Here is a 19,273-nt window from a genome sequence, read left to right on the forward strand (position 1 = left end):
ATAGTTTTAACAGATACGGTGATATACTTATATTTAACTGAAATAAATGCGTCCCTTTTGTTGCTTATATATGAAACACACATATAATATAAAATATATAAAAAAAACGTTCGTGATTGTAAAAATGTCGGGCGATGGCCGTCAACCAAAAAATTTTATTCGATATTTCCGGAATGAAATTCTGCTCAGATAAAAGTCCTCTTCGGTTTTTACTTAATCGATTATTATGTGTCTATTTTGTGTAACTCGTTTATAGTATTAAATTTTAAATTTGTATTTGTATTGTATAGCCGTAATTAAATCAATATATTGTATTTGTATTGGTGTCATTTCAATGAAGGTGCGTATTTTGTGCTTTGTTACAGTAACAGCCATGTTTCATTACGTCACCGTGTTATGGCCTCGAGAAACAGCCTGTCGGAATAAATTTTTGGGATTTGCTCTAAAACCTCGTAAATTTAAATGTATGCCATTCGTGCCATGGTTTAGCGTAAAGTAGATGATTTATTGGTTTGTTGTAGGCTGTAAGGTGGTTCAGTAGGTTATACCGTCAAACACGCGTGTGAAAGTTAAAGTTATTGCTAAAATCAAAAGTGAGGTGGATTTCAGGCATGGGACGTAAAAAACAGGGTAAATCTGATCGACCCGTTCACAAGGGCAAAGACACACGCCACAGGATGAAGGGGAAATCATTAGAAACTTTCACCGAGGAGATGCATGAGGCTCTGCAAGGTCTGTGATAGAACACACATGCACACATGTGATAGAACCATAGACTGTATGGATAGAACACATATGGATGGATGTTAACGAAGTGCAAGCAATTTTGACCTCTTTATGAAACATATGAACTTAGATTCATGTAATGAAGTGAATTACTCAGTTTAATTTTATGTAATAAAGCTTGACATACATGACATTTAATTATGTTTCTGTGTTTCAGCCAGTGAGGATGCGGATTCAGAGGCGGCAGGAGGTGTGAAGTTGCCCTGTCAGTTGGCCATGTGGGATCTGGGTCACTGTGACCCAAAACGGTGTACAGGACGAAAGCTGGCCAGGAAAGGTTTAGTGCGCTGCCTGCGACTCAACCAGCGCTTCAATGGACTAATACTCAGCCCAATGGGAATCAAATACGTTACACCTGCAGACAGGTGGGCCACGGGAAACATTTTCACAAAATCGTAGTTTGCCTAAGAAAAAAACCTTTTTTTAAGATTAAATTTTTATTCTTACTACTTTTAATCAGCAAAGATGTATTAAATTCACCATAAGTGACAGAAAAGTTACAATTTCAAGTTTTACATTGAAATTGTAAACATCAACATTTTAATGTAATAATGAAACCTGTTCTTTTAAACTTTCTATTCATCAAAGAATCGGATTACAACAGTAATAATAATCAGAAATGTTTCTTTAGCAGTAAATCAGCATATAAGAATGATTTCTGAAGATCATGTGACATTGAAGACTGGAGGAATGATGCTGAAAAATTAAGTTTCATCAAAGGAATAAATCACATTTTAAAATCTGTTCAAATAGAAAACAGTAATTTGAAATTGAAATAATATTTCGAAAATTTTTATAGCGTTTTTGATCAAATTAATACTGCCTGGTAAACATAAGAGACTTAAGAAATCTCATCGACCCTAAACTTTCTAATGGTAGTGTAGATAAAAAAATAAAAAAACAACAACAAACATTTATCTCAGTTTTTAACCTATAATATTCTTCATTTCCAGGGAGATTGTGGCACAGGGTGGTCTAGCTGTGATTGACTGTTCATGGGCACGACTCGAAGACACGCCTTTCAGCAAAATGATTGGTTCACATCCGAGGCTTTTGCCATTCTTGGTCGCAGCAAATCCTGTAAACTATGGAAAGCCATGCAAGCTGTCCTGTGTCGAGGCTTATGCTGCCACCTTCTGTATTGTGGGTAAGCAGATCTTAGCTATTGGTTTCTATGTTGCTGTTATTGTGTGTGGGCTTTGTATGTCTGTATGCTATATTTTAAACTATCTATTCATCAAAGAATCCTGAAAATCCAAAGAATTTTTGCACTGATAATAATACTAATAAATGTTTCTTGTACAGCAGATCAGTATAATAGAATGATTTCTGAAGGATCATGTAACACTGAAGTAATGATGCTGAAAATTCAGTTTTGCGTCACAAGATTAAATTACATTTTAAAATAGAAAATTTTAATTCTAATGGAATGGTTTTCTACAATATTACTGTTTTACTCTATTTTGGTTCCAATAAATACATTCTTGGGGAGCAGAAGACTTCTTTAAAAACATACAAAATCTTAAACTTTTGGACAAGTGAATATTGTTTTGCAACTACAGTATTCTGACAAAGTATCATTATGGTAATAAAACACTTGATACCTTTATAAACACCTCATACTTTGACAAAGGCTACTTTTTTTGCTGAAACTAATAAACAGTGTTTACATGAGTGTGCAGTTATATTTTTTATTTATTGAATTTATTGAATAAAACATTTTACAACATGGTTTAATTTGGTAATGTTACTGTTTTTTCTGTCTTTATGATCAAATAAATGCAGCCTTGGTGAGCATAAGAGGCTTCTTTTCAAAACATTCAAAAAATCATATTAATCCCAAATTTTTAAACAGGAGTACAGTTTAATAACAGCAGCTGAGATTAAATTGTGCACATTTGGTAGATGTTAACGTGTATGTGTGTCTATGTGATCATGCATCAGGATTTCGTGACCTTGCTGTGCTCCTGCTGAAGAAGTTTAAGTGGGGTTTGGGATTTTTGGAGCTGAATAAGACTCTTCTAGAGCGTTATGCATCCAGCCAGTCAGAAGAGGAACTACTGGCTGTGGAGAAAGAGTTTCTCAGTGCCGCCCCTCAAGAAGAGGATATAGGTACAGTTAATTCAATGATTTAATATAGTCACATTTACTGTAAATGTTTTACTAACTTTGATGTTTTTGTGTGTGTGTGTTTATTCAAAAATTTCCCAGATCCTTTTGATGTGGACTCAGGAAGAGACTTTGTAAATCTCAACAGACCAGTCCAGTGAGACCGTTTTCCTCATTCTTTTATAAACTTTTTTAAAATATTTAATTTCAAATTGAAGTAGGTTGAAGTGACCCATGTGGGTTTTTACACTCAGGGCTGAGGATGATGACAGTGATGAGACATCAGAGGAAGAAGATAATGGTGAAGAGGAAGAACAGAAGAGTAAAGAGGAAGATGATGAAAGTGATGTGGCGTCTTGAGTTGTGTAATCTTAAAATGAAACATTTGGGAAAGAAGGAGGTTCAGTGACTGATTTACTAACATTGACCTTCACTTGACATTAGCAAACTTATGTTTTCTCAGTGTTTGCAGATGGTTGCAGATATGGAACTAGTAAGTTAACAAAACCAGCGTTATCAGTTTTCAAGATTTCAGTAAGCAATTTCCCAAAATACTTTTTATAATGTGGAAAAATGTACTATTTGTTCACGAGAAGAATCTTCTCAAACTGTAATAATGTTTATTATTGCGAAAAATGTTGCCTTGTTTATAAGTAGACTGAAATGTTTAAATAAATATTTAAATGGTATTTGCTTTTTTAGTATAGGTTACTAGGTGTTTGACTGATTTTACACAGCCTGTGTAAAAAACAAAAAAACAAAAAAAAAACAGATTGATCCTGGAGAATTAGTAAATTACAGACCGATCTCAAATCTACCTATTCTGTCAGAGTTACTAGAAAATGTATACTACTCACAGTTGTTCTTTCTTAGAGAGAAATGGTAAATCAATTCATAACAATGAATGAAGAAGTATCAAATCATTCACAAATGCAGTATGGAGTACCACAAGGCTCGGTACTAGGACCATTGCGTTTCATGCTTAACATATCATCAGGAAACATGGTGTTAGTTTTATGCTGATGATACTCAGCTCTATATTAATTTGTGGCCTGATAAAACATAAAACTGCATATCTGATATAAAGAAAACAGGATGCCTAGTAATTTTCTACTGCTAAATTATGAAAAAATAGAGGTTTTATTTATCAGACCAAAATCCTTTGCATGTAATAATCTAAAATACTGTCTAACACTTGATGGCTGTGCTGTAAATTCTTCTTCATCAGTTAGAAACCTAGGTGTGCTATTTGATAGCAACCTTTCCTTTGAAAGTCATGTTTCTATCATTTGTAAAACAGCATTTTTCCATCTTAAAAATATATAAGAATTATGACCTATGCTCTCAATGTCAAATTCAGAAACATTAAATAATGCATTCATGACCTCAAGTTTAGATTATTGTAATGCTTTAATACACTGCAGTCTTAATAAACAAATTCCATTTAGTCAAAAATGCAGCAGCTAGATTCTTACTAGTACTAGGAAGTATGATCATATTAGCCCGGTTCTGTCAACACTGCACTAGCTCCCTATTAAACACTGGATACATTTTAAAATCTTACTAATTACTAAAGCTCTGAATGGTTTAGTTCCAAAGTACTTGATCAAGCTCAAATCGTATTATAGTCCTTGACGTCCGATCTCAAAACTCTGGCCATTTGATAATATCTAAAATATCAAAATCAACTATGGGCGACAGATCCTTTTCCTATTTAGCCCCAAACTCTACTTAGCATTGTTCGGGAGTCAGATCTCTTTAACCATAACACACAATCTCATCTCTGTAGTTCAAATCCATTAAAGGTTTGTTAGGCTGCATTAATTAGGTTAACGGGAAGCAGTACCACTTCCCATAACACCCAATGTACTTCTAACATCATAAGAAGAATGGCATCCACAGGGATCAGCTCCTCTGACTTCTACAGCCTTGAATGTCAGCGGAGACCATGTCAACTAGACAAACCCTAGAGACAGATCCCCTGTGAAAACCTCATCTGCCATCGGTACAAGACCATGAGAAGCAGACGTGTCCACACCAATGCTGATTTCATCTGGCCATAAAAGAACTGACCCCCGCAAATGAGCCTGGTTTCTCCCAGGGTTTTTTTCCCCTCCGTTACTGTCATAGATTAAGTTATGAAACCGTTTATTTGACTGCACAGACACTATTTAAAGGGAACTGAGCTGAGCTGGACGATGAAATCACTGAATCAACAATGAACTGACTTTAACTGAGAAACTATTTTCTCTTTGTTTTCTAATGTTGTTCTCTTGCATTATCAGAGCACATTTTTTCAGTTTAACACTTTAATGCTGCTTTGACACAATTTGTATTGTATATGAATAAAGGTGCCTTGTCTTGACATGACTTGTAATTTTATTAACTTACATGTAACTCTATTGGGGCCTATTACCACGTGCATGCATTATTGTATATACTACTTTAAAGCAAGGGTTTTCAGTATTTTAGATGCCACGGATCCTCAAGAATGACCCCATCCTAAAATATAAAAGACATGTAAACTATATATTGTTGTGTATAAAGGCCCAATTTATTCTGTGAAACTTTGTATTATACATAAAAACAGGTATTTGTATTAAATATTTAAATAGTTTTCTATTAACTATAGCTTATTATTTAAAGTTTAATTAATAATTGTTTTATAATATATATATTATAATTATATATATATATATATATATATATATATATATATATATATATATATATATATATATATATATATATATATATATATATATATGTATGTTTTCTACAAAATATAATTTAATTTGTAATACTAAGCTGTTCATGACTTTTTTATATAATGTCTTTCTTTTTTTTTTCTTTTTTAATTATGTATTGATTTATGTTTTTCTGTATATTTCCCCTTGACTTAAAAGAAAATAATGACATCATCATGGTTCATTTCCAAAGACCATGACATTAACATGAAACAATGATGATACTATGGTGTCCAAAAACAAGCTAAGCACGTTTTGTTATGGGGGATGTTATAGCAATTCAAATATGGGTGATATACACACCTGCTGAACCACAGTTGCAAAACCGCTTCCATAACACTTATCACATTGATCCATGGAATTATTTGGGGATTCGCCGTTTGGGGCGCACAATATTTTTTCCCCTCTCGACTGCAGTAATGTTGTTGTGGCGTGACGTCACAGCCGTGAAACGAAGACGCAGAGCGGGCGGCCATGACTCCAGTCTCCACAATTATTTAATCCCAAATAAATTACCCACGGAAAACTTCCATGGCAAGAGCCACGAGTCAGATCGTGAGTACCGCCAGCGTTTCGAGAGCGCGGGCTCGAAGCCGCCTCGCACCGCGTCGCGCGCGCTGCTTGTAACGGCGTTTTTTTGGGGGGTGGCGCGGGACGCTCGCGACCCTAGTGTTTAGCTTAGCATGTTAGCATCGTTAGCCCGCTAGTCCTCAAAACAAGCGCAAGTCTGTTAACCAGGAAGTGTCAACTTTTGTTTCTTATCGTAATTTACACAGGGATTTCTGAATGAATTATTAGTGTCGATGCTGATATTTTTAAGGGAACCGCGTGGGTAAATGCTCATTTTATTGTGTGTTAGCCCTGCGAGCTAATTCTGTCAACAAATGAAGTTGCTTGTTTTCTTAGCCGTTAGCCTGACCGCTAACTCACGACATAGGCTTTTGGTTGTGACCGTCTTAACCCTGCTCTAATAATGTACGTAAATCATCTAGTAAATGTTTATTTCTAATATTTATTTAAGTGAACATCCGGGGCTTTTCTTGGGTCTCTGATACACTACAACACCGCTTTTGAGTCAGTAGCGCTTCTAGCACAATCGCCTCAGGTTGTTTTGCCTCATTTGCGTGTCGTTTTCCAGGCAGTTTATCATTATATCCCGTAATCTAAGGAATATTAGCAGCATTATAAATCTGTAGCTGTCTATTAACTTGTCCGTGTTATCTTTGACTTGTTTAGGTGTGTTGTTTCTACTGAAATGAACCGACTCAGTTGCGGCCTATAAAAGTGGGTTAGAAATTTGAAAGGATTCACCTTCTCAGGTGTTTTTGACAGTTTATTATTACCCTGTATAACTTTATTTAGATCACTTGACTGAGGCATAACCCTTGTGGATATGATTTGTGAAGTATCAAGCTCATTTTGAGGCTCGTCTTCATATTAAACTAAGTTTGTAGCTGGTATATAGATGTATTAAGATGTAAACATGCGTTGATGAAGCAAAGTAACTCTGGTCTGTTATTTCTGTAATTATCATTATTACATGAGCTTCATTGAGAGCTGTGAATTAATATTGTGGAGCATAGGTTGCAAAAAGCAGGTAAGGGAAGTTAACATGATTATTGCTGGAGGTTGACGTGTGACTCATGTTTTATTGAGGTGTTTTTGAAGTTAGTTCCTGTAGGAATTCAGATTCTGAATAATGTGAGCTGTAGTAAAAGGAAACTATTGATTATTATATCCAGAAGTGTGAGAGAAAGATCTAACATATGGGTTTACAGTGCTAGTTTGTTACCTTTTTAAAAATTTCCAGTATAATTTAAGCAGAGACACAAATTTAAATTATATATTAGGAGGACTGTGATTGAATGCCGTTGAACTCTTAAAATCTGTTTTATACAATCAGGATGACACTGTTTTCAGTTATCAAAAGCTTTAATCATTATGCAGTCATATTTGTTCTAGGTGAGCCAAAATTAGTTAAAAATCAATATCTAAAGTGTTAATACATAAACCATATGCTCTTGCTTTAGTTAGGCGGTTTTCTGTCAACTTTAAGTGATGTACATGAATTTACAGTAATGATATCATACAAGCATTACATCAGAATTAATATTAAAAAAGCTCAATTTAAATAGTTGAAACTGTGTTTGTGAATATATATATATATATATATATATATATATATATATATTAGTTATTGAGAATTAATTTTTAATTTAATTTTTTAATATTTAAATAATTTATAAAATATATATATATATATTAGGGGTGTAACGGTTCACAAAATTCACAGTTTGGTTCGATACGATACACTGATGTCACGGTTCAGTTCGGTACGTTTTAGATACAGCAAAATTAAAAAAAATCTCAACTTTTCAGAATGCCGCAAGTGCACCGCGGGTCATGTGACAAGAACTAACCAATCAGCTTCATCCTTTCCTGTAACAACATTGAAAGCTCAGCCAAGATGAAGGAACAGCTGATCATAGTTTGTATATGGATTGCAATTTTGAAAAATTTTTTGTAGCAGAGCTACTGCAAGCGATTTTTAGAGCTGCAAATCCATTTATCCTTTGCTGAAATTTCCGCGTCTCATGGAGAGAGCACGTCATTGTTGCTTAGCAAAGACAGACGCCTCAGGAGCGCTTCTGCCCGAGCGCTTTGGAAAGGAGGAGAAAGCGGTGCGACTAGCATTTTCCACGCGTTTTTAGGCATGATATGTGAACGGCCCCTAAGGCGCTCGCTCACTCAGTACACGCTGAAGGCTCGTTGCAAAATGTCTAATGCATTTAACAGACCAGAAATAGAAAATCCTCCAATAACCAACAGGTCTGCTGTTGGGGTGCACTTTGGATTCCCTGTAAGCTATAATGGTGTACCGGTGTCTAAATGCTGTGGGGATAGTTGGTTGCGTATATGTTTCTCCTTTTTTTCGTCTTTTCCCAGATACTGACACAATAAGGTGATGTCGGCGTAAATGAGTTGACATGTTTCAAGTATTCCCGCTGGTGTTTTTTTTTTTTTTTTGTATTCCCGCTGGTGTAGCAGATGCGACATACTATTGTTTTGTTATCCACCACTCTCTTGCCATCACCATTATAGCTTAAAGTGAAATCCAAAGTGCACCCAAGGATCTTTTATTTCTTGTCTGTTAAACGCATTGGCCATTTTGCAACGAGCCTTCAGCGCGTACTGAGTGAGCGAGCTCCTGACTGAGTAGCCTAACATAAACATATAACTATAAGTTGGTGTTTTTTTCTTCTTCGGGAGTGTCAGGGGCGTTGCCTGTTACGTTGTTTTGGTTATAGGGCTACCTTGTTGAACGCATATCATTATATTTCTCTCTTTTTTTAATTTTTAAAAAAAATATAATTAATTAGTCCAACAAACCGTTCGGTATACATAGTGCGTACCAAACCGAAAGCCTCGTACCAAACGGTTCAATACGAATACGCGTATCGTTACACCCCTTTTATATATATATATATATATATCTATGTGTGTGTATATTTTACTATTTGACACACACATGTATACATGGTGTATTATATTAATTAAAAAAATTATATTTAGCATTTATTTATAATTTTCTATAATTTTTTTTTTACATTTTACATATTTTGTAAATTATTAACAATATATATTAGCTTTAGCATGTTGTAAAATTTAGTTTATTATATAAACTAATATATACAAAAAATAATCATTTAAAATGCTAAAACTTTGAACTGTGTGAAGTATGTATTAATTTAATCAAAGGCAGTAGATGAGTAATGTGTGAAATACACTGACTCTCTCTCTCTCTCTCTCTCTCTCTCTCTCTCTCTCTCTCTCTCTCCAGTATGATGTTGCACCCCTCCGCTCCTCTGTTCTCATCTCCTGTCCATCAATGGTAAGAGGCCAGCAGGACACGCCCCGTCTCCACGGCAACAGCATGGAGGGACAGGCTCCACCCCCCCAGCCCACCCAGCCTCGCAAGAAGAGACCCGAGGATTTCCGATTTGGAAAAATATTGGGAGAAGGCTCCTTCTCTACTGTATGACTTGCACACATCAATGCACATTTGATGTACCTTAGCTAGTTTTACTCATTTAAAATACCAACCTTTGCTGTTTTTGCTGCTTACAGGTTGTCTTAGCAAAGGAGCACTCGACGGGGAAAGAGTATGCAAGTAAGGCATTATACCATCAGACTGTGGTTCATATGCATTTGAAGTTATCACTATTACATTTGACATGGACTATCGGATGTGAGCCTGTACTGAAAAATGTTGGTGCATGTTTCAACAGTTAAGATCCTGGAAAAGCGCCACATAATGAAGGAGAACAAAGCACAATATGTCAAGAGAGAAAGAGACATCATGTCACACCTGGATCATCCGTTCTTTGTTAAGCTCTATTTCACCTTTCAAGACGAGGAGAAGCTGTGTATCCTTCACACATACATACACAACAAGTGATTGAGCAATAAAGATTGTCCAGTTTTAATATCTATAGAGCACAGCAGGATGGCTGTCATATTTACTTGAAAATTTGATAGAAATTGTAGAAACGGTTTATTTTTATTATTTAATATATTATATTATAATTCATAATCATGATTCCTGCTTCTCTTGATTTATTAAGCACAATCATCTGCAATATTTTCCCTCTGGTTATTTATCCTGAAAGCATTTTAATTTGGCATTATCTTTAATTGTTAACAAGCCTCAACAAGCTTTCATGGCTATGGTTGCCAGATTTGAAGACTTTAAATCCCCCAATCAGATCAAATCCATACATTTTCTGCCTAGTGGTTTATTTAATATTCCTTAGCTGGCAACCATGTGCACAAACTCTCTTTACATTACGGAAAAAGTGCAGATGAACTAAGTATATCATCATAGAAAATATTATTTATATAGCATTCTATACTACACTATTTTTGTGCAAAAAGGTGCCTTCTCTCACTATTTTGTGTAATATACAAAATATTTATATATGTAAATTAACCAGATGTGTACTTTTTGAACTGTCACAAATGGGCGCTACATTCAACGGCAATGATCTGAAGATGTTGACCAATTAATTAGAGTGGCTGATAGCAATAAATTACTGACCAAGACCTGTCTGATGTCAACACTGCAGTCATTCAAATGCTTTCCTGAATGCACTGTCAGATTTTGGATTGAGCTACGCTAAAAATGGCGAATTGTTGAAATATATTCGAAAAATAGGCTCGTTTGACGAGACCTGCACGCGTTTCTACTCTGCTGAGATAGTTTGTGCTCTTGAGTACTTGCATCAGAAGGGCATCATCCACAGGTCAGTAGGTTTGTCTTTAAGTTTTTTATTTTATTGCATGGCATGGATTTATTGAGATCTTGTATTATTGTGGTTTTCTTAAAGGGATCTGAAGCCGGAAAATATTCTGCTCAGTGAGGAGATGCACATTCAAATAACAGACTTTGGCACGGCCAAACAACTGTCCTCTGACAGCAAACAAGGTAAACACACATACACTGCATTACGATCGTCCTCTGACAGTGTAAACATTCATACAGAAGTATCCTCTAATGCTTTTACTAAGTGATACGGACATTCTGATGCTTCCTCCTGCAGCAAGAGCAAACTCATTTGTTGGTACGGCTCAGTATGTCTCTCCTGAATTACTGACTGAGAAATCTGCCTGCAAGAGGTAAACACGGATGATGAATATTTCAGTTGTAGTGCTTTCATGAGTAAAGATCCAGGCCTAATTCAGAGATGCTGATGTTTTTTGTTCTGAATGTAGGAGACAATGAGTGCAATAACTAAGCAAGAACAGTAGTTTATTTGTGCATTTGGCTGAAAATACTTTTATTTCTTGTAGTTCGGATCTCTGGGCATTAGGCTGCATCATCTACCAGCTTGTTGCTGGTTTGCCACCGTTCAGAGCTGGGTAAGTTGACTTTCAAATGTGTAAAACTACTTGTGAACTACTAGTCAGCTAATTGAGCCCTGTGTAATGAGACTGGTTTCAGATTTCAAAATAAATGTTTTTTATGGTGTTATTACATCAATGCATTCTTGCATTCATGACAGCTTGATGAGCAACACAGAATTAGAGTTTAAATTTGATTGTGCTACTAACACTTTTAATAAGATTTCCTGCAGAAATCATTGCAATATGCAGATTTGCTGAAGAAACATTTCAGATAATTATACGTGTAAAATAGAAATATTTTGTAACAAATGTTTTTACATTCACTTCTGATCAGTTTAATCAGTTTTTTGCAGGATAAAAGTTTTAATTTCTTTAAAAATAAATTGTTACACCTACTAAACTTTTACAGGAGTGTTCATTGAGGAAAATGGCAAAATATATAGTGTAATTAATAAAGAAACAGAATCCACACGTTGCAATACTTACTATGCAGTTTGTCAGCGCCCAAACATTTAAAGGTGCAATGTGTAATATTTACAACTATCTATTTAAAGAAATGCAATATATCTATGTGTTCAGATGTGTATAAAGACCTTACTTAATGAACCGTTATATTTTTATCACCTTAGATTGAACTGCTCTAAAGAGCGCGTTTCATCACTTAGTAGCTCTTATGAATAAAACACGGACACAGTGAATAACAATTACATTAACACGTGCAATAACATTGATTTATTGAAGTATAATATAATTCCTTAATTATCTTTTGTAAAGAAATCTCATTGTTCTCTGATGTATTTACCAACAAAATCTTGTGTTGACCACGGTAGCTTCTCTAAAGTGAGCGCGGGACCGAGCCTTTGGTTGCAATTTGCAACCTCACCACAGGGCTCCAGACTGCGACCAAATGGTCGCATTTTGCGACCAAATTTTGAGAGTGTGCGACTGAATTTTACATCCAGTCGCACATGTGCGACCAGTAGATTTGCACACGCACGCACACACACTTGCACACACACTTGCACACATACTAATGAGACGCGAGTGTGTGCTCGCGTCTCATTAGTCTGTGAGGCGGCAAATGCGTGTGAGAAGAATAGGGAATGGCCACTGCAAGTGGCTAAAATGTGTGGAGGGGGAGGGGCCTAGAGATAATTGAGCGCGCGTAAACATCTGTGGGAAGGAAACAGAGACAAATATCATCACAACCTGATATGTGCGTGCGTCTGAGCTATGAGCAAGCGAACTATTGATTCGTTCTTCCGACCTGCGGCTAGTGTACCAGTGCCAGAGTCTACAGTGTCACCGTCAGATGATGATTCAGAGTCAGAGGTTGGTGTGGCGAAAAAAAAGTCCGCACCAGGGCCGGCCCGCGGCATAGGCAAATGCTAAGGGCGCCACTCATCCATAGGGGCGCCAGAATGAGTGAACTTTTTTTTTTTTTTTTTTACCTATATTTTTTTATAATAGGATACTATTTAAAAACCAATAATTCGAAACACTTCCAAATAAAGCAAAAAAAAAAAAAAAAAGTCTGGCTCTTCAATCTTCCCCCACCCATCGAAGTGCTTGAAGTGCGTCAGAAACAGAGCGCGCGCACGATTAGTTGTTGGTAATTTGTTGTGTAGCGTGTAGAGGTGTGCGATACCGCTAGATTTGGTATCGATCCGATACCAAGTAAATACAGGGCCAGTATCGCCGATACCGATACCAATATCGATACTTTTTAATAATTAAGGTGGATGCGTCTTCAACCTAAATCTAAATGAATTTTCATGACTTTTAATTTGTTTTTGTGATTTGCATTTTGGGTTATTAATCAGTACTACGAAAGCTTTTGTTCAGAAACAACTTTTGGTTACTTCTGATTTATTTAAATAAACAAAGTTACAAAATGATTACTTCACAAATATAAAAAATGTAAAAACAAATTCTCTTTTCAAGTAGCATGTTAATAAAAAAATGTTTCTCCTCTTGTGCACTTCTTTTCAGGATTGTTTTCTTAAAGTCACAACGTTTTACTTCACAATTGTAAAACAAATTCTCCTTATACAAAATTCCTGAAGCCGACCTCTTCCACTATGGAAAGAGGCTGCAGGTCCTTCACAATCATTTCTGATAGGCGCCTTGTAATATCCACTGCTCTTGGAGAATCAGTTATTGATAAAATAATAACAAATAATTAATTCTGGTGCACATCTAGGTGAAGTTTAAATATAGAAACTAGTATCCCTTTCACAGCTAACACAAAAAGGGTAGATCGGCCTGAAAATACAGCCATACAACGCTCTTCTTTCTCTCCGCCTCTGACTGACTGCTGTTAGAAATGCGCGGCTGAGCGGTGCGCGCGCCTGACTGCTGGTGGTAGCGCTAGTGGTGAGTCACGTGACGGTACAACACAGGAGAGGGAGAGGAGAGCAGTGTCGAGCACGAGCAGCACTCTTAGAGCTTGCTCTGCTCTGTGACAGCAGCAGCATTTTGACAAACACGGCCAGGTGGCAAAACGAGAGAAACTGAAACTTAAGTATCGATATTTTCCCGTTGGTATCGATCAATACCGATACCAACGTTGGTATCGATATTATCGATATTAGTATCGATCTGCCCACCTCTAGTAGCGTGCCCGACGCCACATCCAATGTAGACAGCACTGTTTTTGTTAACACACAGCTCGTAGAAACGGGCCTGGCGGCTCGCGCCCGTTCTAGACACGGTGAAAGTTTCCTGATTGTGACGCAAGGCCGAATTTACATGACACATTATAAATGATCATAGTCTGCGATAGATACACTGCCAAAAAGAAGAGAAGAGGATAAAGACAGAGGTAAAGAGATGTAGTGAAAGAACAATTTATTGAATAGGAGTAAGATACTATAATTTCATGGCAGTTATTTTTACCTTAAACTTAATGTTAGCAGTTGTTCGGAGTTCTGAGTCCCCAGACTGTGATTTTGTACAATCTTGTCAGTTTTAAGACGCATTTTTTATTATCACTTTTTTTAAAATAATGTTTTACTCTACAGTTGTGCAGTTTTGGGGGGATACGGTACAGGCCAAAAGTTTTGAAACATTACTATTTTTTTTAAGTTTTTGAAAGAAGTTTCTTCTGCTCATCAAGCCTGCATTTATTTGATCAAAAATACAGAAAAAAATGTAATATTGTGATATATTATTACAATTTAAAATAATTTGTTTTCAATTTATTATACTTTAAATTATCATTTATTTCTGTGATGCAAAGCTGAATTTTCAGCATCATTACTCCATTCTTCAGTGTCACATGTGACATCCAGTCTATCACATGATCCTTTAGAAATCATTCTAATATGATGATTTATTATGAGTGTTGGAAACAGTTCTGCTGTAGTGTGTGTATGTGTGTGTATATATATATATATATATATATATATATATATATATATATATATATATATATACACATGTACATACATACATACACATGGGGCGCCAGGTAAAATCATGCCTAGGGCAGCAAATTGGTCAGGGCCGGCCCTGATCCACACTCACCATTTTCGAGAAGACTGGCTGTAAGAATTCAGATACTGAGGTACTATAAGCATTTAGAACTACCTTTCACCAAATACAAAAGCCAGCTCGACCTTCAAAGGAAGAATGGCTTAAAACTTAACGAAACATACAACAACGATACAGCATGCACACAAACTTTTTTACTATGCACATTTTTTATTCTGAGTGTATGGAATTTTGTTTACTATTTGTACTGTCTTGACAGCGATGGTGCTGTCAGTTTACCTTGTTGTTGCATCTTCAAAAGTGCAGAATAAAATGTGACACTGAATTTGAAACAGCACATTGTAATTTCTGCATCTATTATTAAAGTATTTATTAGTAATACAGTGGAAATTAGTAGATTTGGTTAGCATGTTGATTTACGGTGTGCGCCCCTAAATTTTCTGGTTGTGCCCCTAAAATTTTCAGTTGGGGGCCACTGTGCTCCTAGTGAAAAAAGTTAGTCTGGAGCCCTGCACCACTAGATGCCGCTAGAATTTACACACTGCATCTTTAACTAATTAACCTCACATTTATGCAATTAGCTGATGCTTTTATTTAAAGCGACTTACAGTGGATTCAGGCCATTCATTTTATTTCTATAACAGTATGTGTGTTAACTGGGAATTGAACTTATGACCTTTTGCGCTGCTAATGCAATGCTCGACCACTGAGCCGCAGGAACTCCCTAACCGACTAGTTGGTTATTGGGTGATCATGACCCATTCCTAACATCTGCTTTGTTCATGTGATGAAGTCTCCAGTCACTAATCATTGTTTTCTTTTAATCCATCACAGGAATGAGTATCTAATATTCCAGAAGATTATAAAGCTTGAGTACGAGTTTCCTGAGAAATTTTTCCCTAAAGCTAAAGACCTTGTGGAGCAGCTTCTGGTCAGCCTTATTAAATCATGAATCTTTGTTTATAGTGTAGGTGTGGATCAGCTGTGCACTCATTGGTGTCTTGTTTTCACAGTCACTAGATCCTTGCAAGCGGATTGGCTGTGAGGAGATGGGTGGCTACGGGCCGCTGAAGTCCCACCCTTTCTTTGAGACCGTTGGCTGGGATGATATCCATCTGCAAACTCCACCCAAACTAACGGCGTATCTGCCTGCCATGTCTGAGGATGATGAGGACTGCTATGGAAACGTGAGTTAACACAAATATCTCACACAGAGGTCTGAAATCTAGAGTATTGTTAATTGTTTTCTCGTTCATTTTCAGTATGATGATCTCCTCAGCCAGTTCAGTTGTATGCAGGTGGCACAGCCTGGCCACGCCCCTTCAGTTCCCTTCAAAGTAGAGACAAGTCAACCTACATATAACCCCTCCCCTAGTGTGGATCAGTTTATACATATTCATGAGCTGGACAGTAATAGCATGGAGCTCGACCTACAGTACAGCGACGAGGAGAAACGTGTCTTACTGGGCAAGCAGAGTGCTGCAAACCCATGGTACACAAATAAAACATCTTTGTATGTGACTTTCTATCCTTCTATACCTTCTGTAACCATTCTTTTCTTATGTTTATTTTTTAACAGGCACCAGTTTGTGGAGAATAACCTCATTTTAAAAATGGGCCCAGTGGACAAACGCAAAGTGAGTCACTGTTGGTAATATATATGTAATATGTAATCAGCTAGATTTAGATCCTATTCTTGAACAAATTATTTTTATGATGTGGTTGAAGTCAATCAAGACAGTGCAATCAGTCCATTCAACTCCTGAATCAATGATATAGTTATTTTAAGTGAATCAAACTTATACAGCAAAGCAGTGTAGTACATTCAATTCCTTATTCTTAAGATTTGGTTCCTTTTAGTCAATTAAAACCACTCAGGATGATCAAAGTGTTCTTTTCGGTTCCTGACTCTTATGAATTGTTTTGTTGTAGTGACTCAAAACTATACAGGACAATCAATATAGCTTCACCAGTTCCTAAAAGAACCACTCTGGTACTTTTTAGTAAATAAAAACTGGGGGACAGAAATACTCAATTCTTCTTTCTATTTGAATTAAAACCACACCAGCACGATCGTAGTATGCCACCCAGTTCCCCAATGAATGGCTCGTATGATTTGGTTATTTTTAGCAAATCAAATCAAACAGCACGACCAGTGTAGTCTGAATCTTATGAACTCATTCTTTTTAGTGAATCGAACTCTGTTGGAACGCTATATTGATCAATCAGCATCCAGCACCAGAACTTTCCATTTTTGTAATCATACTTGAGTATAAGAGTTGAAGTGTTTTTCTTTTTCATCGTGTTTTCTCCTTTGTGTGTAGGGTCTGTTTGCACGGAGGAGGCAGTTGCTACTGACTGAAGGTCCTCACTTGTACTATGTGGATCCGGTCAATAAAGTTTTGAAAGGGGAGATTCCTTGGTCACCTGAACTGAGGCCTGAAGCGAAGAACTTTAAAACCTTCTTTGTTCACACGGTATCTACAATCCCAATTATCTTCTCGTACCACTTCTGCGTGTTTTAAACCGGATGTTTAATGATCACGATTTGTTCCCATAGCCAAACCGGACATACTATCTAATGGATCCAAGTGGCAACGCTGACAAATGGTGCAAGAAAATCCAGGAAGTTTGGAGGAAGATCTACCACAAACACCAAAGCCCCAGCTTATAGGACTACAGCGCCCCCCCCTCCTTTGGCCACACCCCCCACAGCCCTCCAGCCAATCACAGGACAGGGACATGCCCCTGTAAAGACATCTCTCTCCAGCTATATTTTGTCTTTCTGTCTCTTCATATATCAGTCCTGTCACTCCCAGGCACTTTCTCTGTTCGGATTCAGTTGTTTCGCACGTCGAGGGTGGAGTCTTTACAACCAAAAGCAGCAAGGCCGTAGTCAGCATGTCTTGTCGTGCAAGCAAGCCATAGAAAATCACACGTTTAGACAATTACGCAAGTATTTCCAACGATTTCAACCGATGCAGATAACAAACACTCAGTCTCCACCTGTCTGTTGCGAAACAAGCACACACGTTGTACTTCTCTCGCTCGATGCTCACACACACTCAGCTACTTCAGATATCTAAATGGGATAAAAAGTGTGTTGCTTAAGTCTGCATTTAGAGTTAAGGCGGGTCCTTTTACCTTTATTGGCTACAGTAGCTGGTCTTGCTGATTCCGATTGGAGGATGTGGTGTCTGACGTCTCCTAAGCATGTTCACGTTACTTTCAAATTGCAGGAGACGGCACCACACCACCACAAAAGCCACATGGGTAATGTGGTTTGAGAGGATAATTTGTCGCCCCTTCGGCCCCCATGCTATAAGCACGACTGAGTTTAGTTGTTTTCCTTTAAAGTGCTTGCATTGTAACGGTATGCATTGCTGATTGGAGGCTTGTGACGGAGGAGCAATCTGATCGTGTGTGCGTGCGTGATTGGCTCCTATCATTTGGCCGTTTTTAACAGGAAGTCCATGGAGTGAGTGAGACGACAGACTGAGTGTGTGCGTGCATGCGTCTTCCTGATCGGTCTCAGATGACTGTGATGTACAGTTGATGTAATATTGCAAATGGGAGGTGAGTAAAGAGGTGACTCTCTAGGATCCAGGTTTTGTATTTTTATTCTTGTATAAGGTTATTGGGCCGCTCCGTTCTGGCCTGGCTTCTCTGTGTTATTTAAATTCTAATATATGAAAGCATATTTGGATTGAAGTCATGTTCCAGGGCCTTGCTGTGTATGTATTGAAAATGTAAAGCCTTTGAATGTGAAGAATTATTGTAAACTATGATATTTTACTGCTTTTGTTTTCTTACTATATCATATACATTTTCTATTTGCGCAGTGATTGGCTCATTTCTGATAATTTAATGCCTGTGTGCGCACGGCCCCGCTTGTCTGTGTGTGTGTGTGTGATACAGTGTGCGTGTGTGTGTGGGTGGGTGGGGCCCTTGTAGGCAAAGTGTGTATTCTTCTTGTCGGCATTTGCGCTCGACAAAACCTAGAACTGAAATAAAGCATGTAGGGTTTTAGGCCAACAACCACAGTCTCTTTGTGTTTCCTATGTATTTGAACAGTATTTATTTTTCCCGACAGCCAAAAGAAAATGTATTTATTGTATATATGTGTTGGTAAGTCAGTAAATCAATTAGACCCCCTCATTAAGATTAGTACACTAATACCTGTATGGAAATCTGAATCTTCCGCTCTATGGTAAATGCATGGAATTTCACAT

General features: G+C 37.1%; 2 protein-coding genes across 3 annotated transcripts; both read left to right on the plus strand.

Moving 5' to 3' along the window:
* The first annotated feature begins 369 nt into the window (after positions 1 to 369).
* tsr3 (TSR3 ribosome maturation factor) lies at positions 370 to 3,584 on the plus strand. The gene is made up of 6 exons (XM_026258514.1): positions 370 to 732; positions 944 to 1,151; positions 1,740 to 1,933; positions 2,731 to 2,898; positions 2,998 to 3,052; positions 3,150 to 3,584. Exons 1-6 carry the CDS (start codon positions 612 to 614, stop codon positions 3,253 to 3,255), a joined length of 852 nt encoding a protein of 283 aa, XP_026114299.1. The 5' UTR covers positions 370 to 611; the 3' UTR covers positions 3,256 to 3,584.
* Positions 3,585 to 6,052: 2,468 nt separating this feature from the next.
* Positions 6,053 to 19,079, plus strand: pdpk1b (3-phosphoinositide dependent protein kinase 1b). Of its 2 annotated transcripts, none has more exons than XM_026258485.1 (14): positions 6,053 to 6,197; positions 9,484 to 9,678; positions 9,771 to 9,813; positions 9,932 to 10,069; positions 10,801 to 10,945; positions 11,030 to 11,127; positions 11,243 to 11,318; positions 11,493 to 11,561; positions 15,876 to 15,972; positions 16,055 to 16,228; positions 16,304 to 16,533; positions 16,621 to 16,678; positions 17,366 to 17,518; positions 17,602 to 19,079. In XM_026258485.1, the coding sequence occupies exons 1-14, from the start codon at positions 6,174 to 6,176 to the stop codon at positions 17,713 to 17,715; spliced, it is 1,614 nt and encodes a 537-aa protein (XP_026114270.1). In that variant the 5' UTR covers positions 6,053 to 6,173; the 3' UTR covers positions 17,716 to 19,079. The 2 variants fall into 2 exon arrangements, with proteins under 2 accessions (XP_026114270.1, XP_026114271.1); XM_026258486.1 differs by lacking the exon at positions 6,053 to 6,197 and adding an exon at positions 6,331 to 6,617.
* The last annotated feature ends 194 nt before the right edge of the window (positions 19,080 to 19,273 follow it).

This window comes from Carassius auratus, unplaced genomic scaffold (genome assembly GCF_003368295.1).
Source record: "Carassius auratus strain Wakin unplaced genomic scaffold, ASM336829v1 scaf_tig00214714_1_2670353, whole genome shotgun sequence".
NCBI lineage: Eukaryota > Metazoa > Chordata > Actinopteri > Cypriniformes > Cyprinidae > Carassius > Carassius auratus.

Bases quoted from the DNA above. Each gene is read 5' to 3' on its own strand.
- tsr3 (XM_026258514.1), top strand. From the start codon at position 612: ATGGGACGTAAAAAACAGGGTAAATCTGATCGACCCGTTCACAAGGGC. The intron at 733-943 runs GTCTGTGATAGA...TCTGTGTTTCAG, and splicing joins GATGCATGAGGCTCTGCAAG to CCAGTGAGGATGCGGATTCA. The intron at 1,152-1,739 runs GTGGGCCACGGG...CTTCATTTCCAG, and splicing joins TACGTTACACCTGCAGACAG to GGAGATTGTGGCACAGGGTG.
- pdpk1b (XM_026258485.1), top strand. From the start codon at position 6,174: ATGGCAAGAGCCACGAGTCAGATC. The intron at 9,814-9,931 runs GTAAGGCATTAT...ATGTTTCAACAG, and splicing joins GACGGGGAAAGAGTATGCAA to TTAAGATCCTGGAAAAGCGC. The intron at 16,534-16,620 runs GTACACAAATAA...ATTTTTTAACAG, and splicing joins CAGAGTGCTGCAAACCCATG to GCACCAGTTTGTGGAGAATA.